General features: G+C 42.9%; 1 protein-coding gene across 3 annotated transcripts; it reads left to right on the top strand.

The window, feature by feature from the left end:
* Positions 1-6270: 6270 nt before the first annotated feature.
* On the top strand, positions 6271-8798 carry LOC123099559 (putative B3 domain-containing protein Os03g0621600). 3 transcript variants are annotated; one of them, XM_044521698.1, is made up of 5 exons: positions 6271-6430; positions 6514-6648; positions 7262-7721; positions 7828-8018; positions 8381-8798. In XM_044521698.1, exons 2-5 carry the CDS (start codon positions 6622-6624, stop codon positions 8579-8581), a joined length of 879 nt encoding a protein of 292 aa, XP_044377633.1. In that variant the 5' UTR covers positions 6271-6430; positions 6514-6621; the 3' UTR covers positions 8582-8798. The 3 variants fall into 3 exon arrangements, with proteins under 3 accessions (XP_044377633.1, XP_044377631.1, XP_044377632.1); XM_044521696.1 differs by having other exon boundaries at positions 8339-8798; XM_044521697.1 differs by lacking the exon at positions 6271-6430 and having other exon boundaries at positions 6448-6648; positions 8339-8798.
* Positions 8799-12289: the final 3491 nt, after the last annotated feature.

Genomic DNA, 12289 nt, shown 5'->3' with positions numbered 1-12289 from the left:
TGTGCCTCCAGGATAGCTCATGAAAGAACTTTTTGCATTAAGAAGTGTAACATGGAGCACACTTGTTCAGCATCAGCAGAGAACACAAAGGTTACTACTAAGTGGCTTTCAAAAGCAGTTGAGCCTTCTCTTAGAGCAGATCCTAGAGCACCTGTAGATACACTTATTAAAAACAACAAAGTCAAGTTTTCAATTGATGTATCAAGGAGTGTGGCCTATAGGGCAAGGAGGAAGGCTATGAAGGTTGTGCAAGGTGACCAGAAGGAGCAGTACTATAGAATGAGGGCCTACCTGCAAGCAGTTATTGATACAAACCCTGGTAGCAGGTGTATAGTTACAACATTTGAGGACCCAGAAAACCCTACACCAATTCCTAGATTTAAGTACATGTTCTACTGCTTGCATGCATCAAAGCAAGGATTTCTTAATGGTTGCAGGCCCTTTATAGGTAAATCTACAACTGCATTTTGTTCAAAATATCTTGTTCATAAATTTATGCTAGCTAATTTGGGTATGGATGCAGGGCTTGATGGTTGCTTCATCAAGCTAACCACTGGACAGCAAATTCTTGCAGCCATAGGAAGAGATGGCAACAACAACATCTACCCCATAGCCTTTGGTGTGGTTGATAAGGAAGATTCAGAGAGTTGGACATGGTTCCTAACCCATCTTAGATGTTGCATTGGAAGTGGAAGCAAATTTGGAACCTACACCATTATTTCTGACAGGCAAAAGGTATGCACCCTATCTTAGCCAGTAGTTCAGATATATATTGTTATTACTGGCTATATTTCTTTTTGTTCATGACCATGGTTATTAATTTATAATCAGGGTCTTCTTAAGGCTATAAATGAGGTGTTCCCTGATTCCCCTCAGAGATACTGCCTGAGGCACATATATGCAAATTTTCAGTCAGCTGGTTTCAGAGGAGCAGAACTAAAGAAGCTAGTAGATCAGGCTAGCTACTCATTCACCAAACATGGCCATGAATTAGCAATGGCAGAGCTTAAAGCAGAGTGTGAGGATGCCTGGAAGTGGCTTAAAAAATTCCAAAGGAGACTTGGTGTAGGTCTGCAATGGATTACAAATGCAAAACTGATCTTGTTGTGAACAACCTTAGTGAGGTTTTCAACAAAATGATCCTTGATGTTAGGGCCAAACCAACTAGGACTATGTTTGAAGGAATTAGGACTAAGCAGATGATCAAAAGGCAGAAGACTAGGGAAAAGACAGAGACCAGCAGGTGGATGATCACACCCAACTATTCAAAGAAACTGGATGAGAATAAGAAGTATGTCAAATTTTGTGAGGCGCATAGGGCTGGTCCTGACATTTGGCAAGTGTCTAGTGGTGAAAATCAGTACTGTGTGAACATAGCTACTAACTCATGTGACTGCAGGAGGTGGGACATGACATGTGTGACATGCAGTCATGCAATAGCAGCAATGAGCAAGCTTCACATGCACCCAGAGAACTATGTGCATGAATTTCTCAAAAAACCACTATATGTTGAAGAATACAAAGACATAGTGTACCCTGTCCCTGGTCCTGAATCCTGGCCTGACACCCATACTCAGGATATTGAGCCCCCAGTGTTCAAAGAAAAACCAGTGAAGAAACAGACAGCTAGGAGAAAGGGCCAGTTTGAGGTGCCTGCACCAAAGGACACAAGCAGGATGGGAACAATTACATGCAGCAATTGTGGTCTACAGGGCCATAGATATACTAACTGTGGGAAAGCTCTAAAACCAAGTCTTGAGATGAGAAAGAACTTACACCAGGTCATTTAAAAATGTTGCATTCTTTGTTTAATTATTTTAGGTCTGGTCTATTTACTAACTGTTTTAATTTTGTCATGCAGGAGAATAGAGAAATTTTTAGGGGTTCCTCTAGTGCTACACATCCACCTCCACAACCACCACATCAACACCAAACTTCACAGATGCCAGCCTCATCTGCTCCACCTCCTAAAGCAACGAGGAATAGAAAAACAGCAGAAGATAAGAGAGGTTCAGCATCAACAGTTTCAGCGGGAGCAGTCAGGTCTTCACCAGCACCTCCAATAGGATCAACATCAACAAGAGCTCCAAGAGGATCAGCATCAACAAGAACATTCAATGCACCAAGAACATCCACTGGAGAACCAGGGAAATTAGCAGGCAAGAGGAAGAGGAAACCTCCTAGCAAGTTTGCAGCCTATTTCAATGCTAGTGGAAACAAATGAAACTCTATTACTAAGTTTGTGTTCTGCTACTAAGTTTGATTGTGTGCTACTAAGTTTGTGTTCTGCTATTAAGTGTGTGTTAAATTCAGACATGTGAACTTGTGGAGAATGTTGAATGTATGGTACTTAATTTGTGACTCTAATTTGTGATACTTTATTTGTTTTAATTTGCCATTTATACAGTTCATTTTACTTTGTGATACTAGCCTGGTTAAATTCAGATAGTTGAACCAGAAGTTACAGACAAATAGTCTGTGTGCTGCTACTAGCCTGGTTAAATTCAGACAGTTGAACCAGAAGTTAAATTCAGACTCCCAAAAAAACTCTGCAAAAAAATAGTTTGCCCTGGGGCTCGAACCCAGGACCTTAGGGTTGTAACCATGCGTTCAATACCAATGGGCTAGTGCTAGTGATTTGTTTGACCAGCATCAGCTAAACTAATTATATTTTGTTAGCCACGTCGTGTGTTCTGCGTGCGTTGCGGCCGTCAGCGTGGTGAGCGTGCGTTGAGTAACACTAGCCGTTTCGGATTCTCAGCCTTTAATACGTGTCCACCCACCACTCTCTCTGCTCACTCGCCCACTCGCCGCTCGCACCGCCCACTCCACTTCCCCTCTCTCCAGTCAAAATCGCTGCCGACAACCACCCCCGCCGCCGTCGCCATGGACTGGCAGCGGGCCATCGAAGATCTTGCCAGCAACAACCAGGAGGTGCGCGCGCAGTACAGGGAGATCGCGCGCTGGTTCCCCAGTCTGGCGATGATGAGGAACCACGCCCGCGGCCTGGTGAAGGTGATGACAGCTGCTGAAAGCAGCGTGCCTTCCCTGCCGGCCGCACCATCCCGTCGGCGACCATTCTCCTGTGGGCGATGCGCGAGGTGCAGCGCTCCCCTGACCCCAGGCAGCGCGCCCGTTGGTGTATGTACCGCTCGTCCACCACGCCGCCGGCCGCCGCGGATCACATCACCGACGCCGTCCTCGCTCTCCCAGCCCCCATTAACAACGCCTACTAGGAGAGGCGCAATCCATGGGTCCTTGGGCCATCAGACGACTCTGACGACGAGTCCTCTGACGATGATGAGGACGAATCCTCTGACGATGAGGTGGAGGAGGTCGTCGTACTCTCCGACAACGAGCCTGATGTGCAGCTGCTGGCTCCCGTCCTCGACGCCGTGGAGGGGGACAGGAACCTCCCAATCCACATGGATGTGCTGCTGGAGCGCCGATCTGCCAGAGGTCGTCGTCGTGAAGCAAGAAGAAGATGGCGGCGGTGAAGATGTGGTGGAGCCGGCGCCGGGCAAGAAGATGAGGGCGGCCGTGAAGATGACTGCGGTGCGCCGCTCCCAGCGCCTGAAGATGCTGAAGAAGGAGGGTTGAGATGCTGCCTTTAGTTTCGTCAGTGCAAAATATTTCAGTTTCGTCAGTCCTGAACTTTCGTAAGTTAAGTAAGTTCAAATGTTCAGTTTGGTCAGCTATATGTTCAGTTTGAAACCCTACTTGCTATCTATGTATGCCAGCATTATGTCAGACTATGAATGCCAGTACTATCTATGTATGCAGGCACTATGTTTAGTTCTACTTGCTATCTATGTTCAGTTCTAGTGATTATCTACTTGCTATCTATGTTCAGTTATTTGTCAGACTATCTAAGTTGGATATGGGCAACACTGTCTATGTATGTTATCATTTCCAACTATGTCACTACTGTCAGTTAGCCACACATAATATATGCAGAGTAAAACACCCTCATCATAGATAAAACATTCTTCTTATTAACTTAGCATGAGTACTCACTTAGCATAGTAGGTCTTAACATAAAAGTCATTACATCATAGATAAAACCAACTAGTTCTTGAACCATAATAGTACCTCCCTCCCTCATACCATCTTGATTCAGGTTCTGAAAGCACATGAAACTTTCCCAAAATATACACCTAACATGCATGACATTCCAAGGCCGGCTATATATATAGGCCTACTAATTACTTAACCCACACACCAAGCACTTCACTCATCATAATTGCCTTGATCCTCTCCAGCTTATCTTTGCTGGCATGCCCAGCATTGAGCAGATCAGCAATCAGATACTCCAACGTCTTCTTCTCTTGCTTAAGTAGGTCCTTGTCCCCCTCCACTTCCTTCATGGCCTTCCTCATGTTCTGAATGATATCTGCTTGGCTTTAAAGAATGCACCTTTGCTCCTTGGCAAGCTTCAGCTTTTCCATACTTAACTCAATCTTTGCCTGATCCTCAAGTTGTTTCTTCATCTTATTTAGTTCATTGATTGCCTGGCTGGTATAGTCCATGTCATGAGACATCTTGCCATCTTGATAGTCAAAAAGCTTGGATACATCTTCCACCAACTGGCTATAGTTGTTTGACAGGAAATCAATTTCCTTCTTTAGCTTGGCCACCTCTTTCTCATGGGCTTGTTTGTCCTTCACCCTCCCCAAGTTCTGCTCATGGTACATGTCCCAAATCCTTGTTAGGCACCTTTGTAGAATCTCTGGCCAAGGACCATCCACCCACTCCACAACCCCACAGTTGACACCTACATCCTATAGAAGCAATTATTTATAATTAAGCACAAAGCACTTAGTAACAAACTTAGTACATATAACTCAAGTCATAAAGTCATTTCATTTAACTGAAACCCTTTGTTTACATCAATATGCTCTCTGAATTATGCAAACATAATTCTTTGATACTAAGCACACAACACCATATTTAGCAGCAGAGATAAATTCAGTTAACAGCTATATTTAGCAGCAGAGATAAATTCATGTAACTCTGTTCTTTTTCAGTTAACAGCTATATTCAGTTAACAACTATATTCAGTTAACAGCTAACAAATATATTCAGTTCACAGTAGACATTTAACAGGTGTTCTCAGGTTCAGTCATTTATTGAATTCAAATAACTAAAGATCTACTTTCACATATAGGCTTCCATATGTATGGCACTTTCAAGTTTCAGTTCAAAACTAAAGCACACATCTCTGCACAGCACACATCTCTGCACAACTTAATATGCTGCACCACATCTCTGCACACAAAATTCAGTTAACATGCCGCACCACACATCTCCAGCAGCAAAACACATCACACACCACACATCTCCCCCAGCAAAACAAGTAAGCTTGCAAGATTTCATACCTGCTGCACAGGACAACCCAGATATCGCCTCCCAGTCAAGGCTCCTTCAAAAGCTATCATCTTCTTCGGCCTCTGATGATGCATCATGCAAGTCGGCAAAGATTCAGTGTAAGAACCACAGAAAGATGGATACACCACACTGCCAGGGGTTTCCTGCAAAAGAAACTTGGAATCAAACCAAAAGCAACTTTGAAATCTCCAATTTGGACGAACTAACCCTAACCCTAACTCTATTCCACCATTATGCACTTACAAAGATCTGAGGATCCATTGAAACCATGCAGGTGTCCTCGTCCGAGCTCTCCTCGTCATTCCAGGATGGCATCCTCAACTTCTACCGGCAGCAATGGCCGCGGCGGCGACGGCGATATGCTCAGAGCACCAGGGAGAGGGAGAGGATGAGGAGTGAGAGCAAGCGAGGAGGAAGAGGATGAGCGAGTGGTTGAGCTCGCTCTCACTTATTGGCCCACCGACAGCAGCCGTTTCCGACTGCGGATGTGCCATTAACGGCCGTTCACGCGCGGCGGGCGGCGGTTGGCCACCGTGGCACCCGAAACGTGGGACCGGCTGGTCAGTTTGGTGCTTAGCGCGAGCGAAGCGACCGGTTTCGACACTTGGTAGTTTTTTGCCACGGATTAGGACAAATCTGGTAGTTTTCCGCACAAAATCGTAAAGTGGTAGTTTTCTGTCACGTTTCCGTGAAATGTGGTAGTTTTTGGTTAAATACTTGAAAAAATGACTGACACGACAAAAAAAATCAGGGACCTGAGAAATAGCAAAACCGGAAGAGTATTTGATTCTAGTACCACCCCGCTGGCTTGTGCCTTGTGTCGACGGCCTCTTGCGGTCAACAGAGGATTTAATTCGGTTCGGGAGGCGTGCGGTTGATAGTACTCCTGTATTTATGCACCAGTACTTCTACAATGTGGTGGGGGTAGATATAACACTTGTTGCTCAAATTGAAGAGACGCCCATCGGCAGAGCATTTCTTCCTTCCTTCCTTACTGCCCACCGGTGGACTGTTGACAGATCGCCCGCCGACCTCGCTGTGTGTAAGCGCCTCCTTGTCTATTCGTGCCCCATCTTGCTTGCAATTTTAGTCTTGCTGCTCTGAGTTATTCTCTGTCTCCATTAGCGAGGGCATGTACAAATCTAGTACTAGTTGCAAGAGAGCAGGCCTTGGAGCAAGAGGGGTGACATTGCTGCTGCCGCAAATGAACAGGACAATCATTTCTTCAAGGTCATGATTGGTGATTTCCGTGACCGAATGGTAAGATATTTCGATCTGCACTGGGTTTCCTTTCTGCAACCCCATCTTCCTCCTTCTGTGTTCAGTGTCTCCAAAGCCCACTTTTATTTTTAATTAAAGACTCAAAAGCCCAGTTGGTAGAGCAGATTCAACCAGAAGACGAGTTCCTGGAATCTTGCCATGCTGCACTATATCAAGTTTTTCTTTCAGTAGCGTCAAAGAAGAAGTTTTCCTCTTAGTAAACCTGATCTACTCCCTCCATCCCACAATGTAAGACGTTTTTGCAAGCTAAAACAGTCTGCAAAAACACCTTAATATTATGGGACAGAGGGAGTAGTTATTAGGGTTAATATAACATGTACGTACATATGGATGGAACTGCATATAGATTCGAATGCTCCTAGTTTGTTATCTTAGATATGTTCTACACTTAATTGCAAAGAGAATGCACTTTCACCAAATCAACCATACTTGTGTTTATAAAGACAAGACCTTTCTTCCTCTGAGGATGAACACAGCCAAGTGTCGTCACCACCTTCTATGCAAGTCATATTAATGCTTTTATTTGCCTCATCTCCTCAGAACAGCTCTGTCCACACGGTATAAAATGTTCTGTCTATCTTTGCTGCTGCAGACAATACCAGACAAATTTGTGCAAAAATTTAGGGGTCAAATAACAAGAACTGTAAAGTTGGAATCGCGCAATGGAAATACCTTCGATGTCCATGTTACAGAGGACTTGCACAAAGTGGTTCTCCAGTCTGGATGGGAGGTGTTTGTAAGTGCTCATGGCATAAGCATGGGTGATTTCCTGGTATTCAACTATGACGGGAACTCTTGGTTCAAGGTTCTAATATTTGATCCGAGTGGTTGCGAGAGATTGTCGTCAAGCTGCCTCCCGATGAAAACTGCTCCCCATGATGGCCAAGAGTGTGGAGAAAAACTCACTGGAACCTTGAGCATGCGCCATGATCTTCCCATGATGGGATCACCACAAAGTGAAAGGGGGACTATGATACAATGGGATAACTCAAACCATGTGGAAAATAGTATCGTTCTTGGTTCATCAAGCGCTCCATCGTCCGACTCATCAGGTTTGAAGTTAAATATTTGGAGTAGCGTTGCCAATGTAAATTCTACTGGAAATGAGTGTACCTCTAGGCTTCACTTACATCACACTTTAAGTGTAATTTTGTACAGGGGACGGTCTATCTTTGGAAGATAACCAGGAATTGTCTTTTGTTCCAAGCCCAATTCTCCGAAACAGGGCTAATCTAACGGATATTCAGGAGAGGAAGATGAATGAAAAAGTCGATGCCATCCATTCCAAAATACCCATCTATGGGACTGTCATGACAAAGTGTAACATTTTTGGAAGCCCTTGTATTCTGGTGAGTTCTTGGACGATTATTTTTATGTTCAATGTGTAGTCTTTGAAAGTAGGTTACTTACCAGCTTTGCAGTTACTTTATAAACAATAATTTTATCTTCCTCGATTTGTTTGATTTTTTGCTCATTATTTTCTGAATGAGAACTCTAGTAGCATCATACATCCTTTTTGCTAGGCTATTTATTTAAATTAAATTTATGTCAGTGAAAAATGCAACTTTATCTAGTGCATATTAATGCGGCACATGTATGAGCAGCTAGAATTACATGTCTATTTTTAAGCTTATTTGGTTATTTAAGGCCTTCTTCCCTCTGTAATTAGGATTTATCTAGCAAATATGCTGATGAATATCTTCCGCGCGAGGACCAAACATTGATGCTCCAACGCCGCGACAAGAGTTGGAAAGTACAGTTCCATATAAACAAGAACAACACTAAGAGGCTTTTTCAAGGATGGGGAGAATTTGCAGACGACAACAATCTGAAGGTAGGAGACCTTTGTCTCTTCGAGCCCTTGCAAAAGAAAAATCGTGTGATGAATGTCCATATCATACGCAAAGCATGAAGTTTGATGGGGCATCTGCTCTACTAGTGACGACTTCACATTGGCAGCGCTAGAATTTCATCTTAATGTACACAGTACACTTATGATGATGATCTACTATTCCCTGATTAGTTGCTGGTTGTGTGAAAGTTCAGTTGCACCCTTGTTTGCGTTACTATGGAACTGGCTAGTGGAACATGTTTTGTAGTAGTAACCTATTTGTTTTGGTCCTTTATTATGTGGCTGGGACTTTGGCTCATTTGTTTCCACTTTCCTAATATGTTGGCACAAGGGAAGTTTACTTCTAATTGCTTTTGCGAAGTTACTTTTGTTTGTGTCCCATAAAAGTCGAAGCATAAGATAAGGATCATCTCCAGACTCCATAGTGTCTCGGGTAGTGGCATTTTCATCAGTGTCTCATGATTAATCTCTAATTAATTAACCGTTCTTGACCGACAAAAATAAAGCGCATGCATGACATAGGTCTGAACTCGGCTAGGCTCTTTCATGAAACATGACGCGCGGGGGGTGGGGGCAGCTCAGGAGGAGGAGCTCATGCACCACCCCTCTTCTGAAGCTTCAATAGCATGTAGAAGAAAATCCCTTATAAAAAAAGTCTCAACTCTCCTCCACTAACAGCATGGTACTAAACTTCCAGCCATGTCATGACACCCCATATGAGTCTTAGACATTAACCAGGAATTATTGTTTATATGGGCCCAAGGCCCATCTACAATTCAACAATCCCCCATCAGATCTCGGAGACAAATTATGTTGTCCTCTTCCAAACAGTATTTTGAATACCAGAATTTTCAGTGGAGACCTGTTAAGGTTAACATCCACCTAGAGGAAAGGGTTGCACTTCTCCACAACTAAACAATGGACTATGTCTTGAATTATCAGTTTGGTGTAAAGAAATTTCATTGATTATCTTACCAGTATTAGGCTACCTAAGGCTAGCTAACCCCATGGGGGAGCATATTAGTCACACTGGTTACATGTTCATGAGATCCTAGAGATTACCCTATCTCATAGACCGTGACCAACAGTTGGGCTCATATATGTGTGTTCTTAAGATCGCTCTATAGGGCAACATCTTACTTATACAAGCCTCAGAGCACATTTAAGACAAAAGTCAACCTGCCATACTGATTGTGAGAGTATTGCATCGCCAATGGAGTGGGTTAGTAAGATTACTCACCTCAGTTGACCAGTAGCTTGTTTTCCAATGTTCTATTTCACGGGATCTTAGATCACATAGATTGGGTTACCACCATGACAACTCATGTGGGTCTCATACCCATCTCCCTCGATGCATTCTTTATCACAATTCGCTACTGTAAACGGATCTACCAGATTCTTAGCGGATGGATATAATCCAAAGCTATTACTCCGGAGTTTCTTAAATGTCTAACATATTTCAATCTCCTTCTATATGCTTTCTGGATTGCATGTTCTGTTTTGAACTCTTTGCCTAGACAATTACTATCTGATTGTCATAGTTTGTAAGGATAGTCGGAATCAGTTTTTCAACCACTAGCAAGTCCATCAAAAGCTCTTGAAGTCATTCCGCTTCTATACATGATTTATCTAGTGCTGTGAGTTCTGTTTTCATTGTCGACTTTGTTAAGATAGCTTGCTTGCAAGACTTCCACGAAATAGCACCACCACCAAGTATGAACACATATCAACTTGTGGATTTCATCTCATCGGCATTAGAGATCATTCGCAACATTTAACCCTTCAACTACTGTTGGATATCCGATATAGTGAAGTCTATGGCTCACAGTACCTTGCAAATAGCGCATAACTATTCCAACATCATGCCAATGTACATCTCCCGGTTTGGAAACAAACCGGCTCAATTTGTTCAGAGCAAACGTGATGTCATGCCTAGTGAAAGTTAGGTAAATAAGTGAACCAACCAATTGAGAGTATCTCATCAGATCTATAGCGGTGCCTACAAACTTCCGAATTCACCCACTAGAATTATATGGTGTTGGAGAAGGTTTGCAATCTGAATACCCAAAGCGGCTCAGAATCTTCGCAACATAGTGAGATTGCAGAAGTGAAATCCCACCCTCATTATCGCTCAATAACTTGATGTTCAAGATAACATTAGCCACACCTAGGTCTTTCATCTCGAACTTATGATATAGAAAAGCCTTAACCTCCCATTGCTCATAGTCTTTGGTCCAAGCTTACGCTTTTTAGTTATCAGCACATTGACTTTCACCAAACAGCCCCAAGTACATAAGTAAGAGAGTGCAGTTCTTTTCTTCTCCCATTGCTCATAGGGAGTAATTTCATTATCCTTTGTGGGAACCTTATTCAGGAATCAGGCCATGAAATGATGTCGATATAGCCTCCTACACCATGCCTTGGATAAACCTCATGCATCTAACATTGGCATTGACCAAATCCGGAAGAGTGCGGTTTTTCCATTTGGCAACCCTGTTTGACTGGGTGAATATGGATGCATTTTCTCATGAATAATTCCATGGTCCACACATAATAAATTGAACTCATTAGAAAAGTACTCTCCACCATGATCAGACTGAACTTGTTTTTTTAAGTTGATTCTCAACTTCTGCCTTATAAATATTAAAGTAGTGTAGAGCCTCATCCTTAGTATTAAAAAATACACTTGAAAAAATATAGTGGAATCATCTATCAACATCATGAAAAGTTTCTTTCCATCTTTAGCTAACACACCATTCATCTCACAATGATCAGAATGTATGATCTCTAGTGGTGTCAAGGGGCTCTCCTCCGCGGTCTTGTGAGGCTTCAAGGTTGCTTAGCTTGCACACACGCATGACACTTAGAGCTTTTGGCTAAAGTGAAACTCAGGATTAAATATAACTTGGCTAGTAGCGTCATACAACCAAAATTAATGTGACAAAGACGTGAATGCCAAACCTTAGATTCGTTCACGCTTGAATGGATATGGTTCACGACTTTATTACATAAATCCATGAGGGAAAGGTGGAACAAACCCTCGCATTCATATCATTTTCCAACAAACAATCCATATCTTGATATGACTATTTTGTTGGACTCGAATACTAACTTAAATCCTTCTTTGCGTAGAAGGGATCCACTAACGACATTCTTTTTTTAATGGGGACATGTTGCACGTTCTCCAATTGCATGATATTTCACGAAGTAAACTTTAGTTCCACCGTGTCAACATCGTGAATAGAGGCATGTGAGACATTCCCCATCGGGACGGAACAATCTTGTCCGGCCTGGTAAGAAGAGAACAACAACACATCAGCACACACACACATGAATAATTGCACCTGTATCAACACACAAATCAGTGGACTGGCAAACTAAAAGTATAGTAAATCGATTTACAATACCCAGATGCCCCATTATCATTGTTGCTCATGGTCACATTGCAGACTTGGGAGTCCTGTCCTGACTTCTTAAACTTGTTCGGGCACCTGTTGGCCTAGTGACCATCTACACCACAAGTGAAGCAACCAACTTTCTTCTTGCCTTTCCTCTTACGCTTCTTCTTGAAGGTAGTATTCTGCTAGACCGTGTTCTTTCCCTTTAACTCATGGAAATTCTTCGGCACCATATTTGCGCTAGAAGGCCCATCATTCTCTTTCACGTGTAAGTCATTTGCTCTTGAATCTGCTCAACACTCAGATGATCGATGACATCCTCAATAGAGAATTCACGTCTCAAATGCTGAAGAGAAGTAGCAAAGTTCCT

The sequence above is a fragment of the Triticum aestivum genome, chromosome 4D, assembly GCF_018294505.1.
Source record: "Triticum aestivum cultivar Chinese Spring chromosome 4D, IWGSC CS RefSeq v2.1, whole genome shotgun sequence".
Lineage (NCBI taxonomy): Eukaryota > Viridiplantae > Streptophyta > Magnoliopsida > Poales > Poaceae > Triticum > Triticum aestivum.
This window is presented reverse-complemented; position numbering and strand designations above follow the sequence as displayed.

Excerpts from the sequence above, each read along its gene's own strand:
- LOC123099559 (XM_044521696.1), top strand. The coding sequence starts at position 6,622 with ATGATTGGTGATTTCCGTGACCGAATG. Across the intron at positions 7,722-7,827 it reads TCCATCGTCCGACTCATCAG|GGGACGGTCTATCTTTGGAA; the intron begins GTTTGAAGTTAA and ends AATTTTGTACAG. Across the intron at positions 8,019-8,338 it reads TTGGAAGCCCTTGTATTCTG|GATTTATCTAGCAAATATGC; the intron begins GTGAGTTCTTGG and ends CTCTGTAATTAG.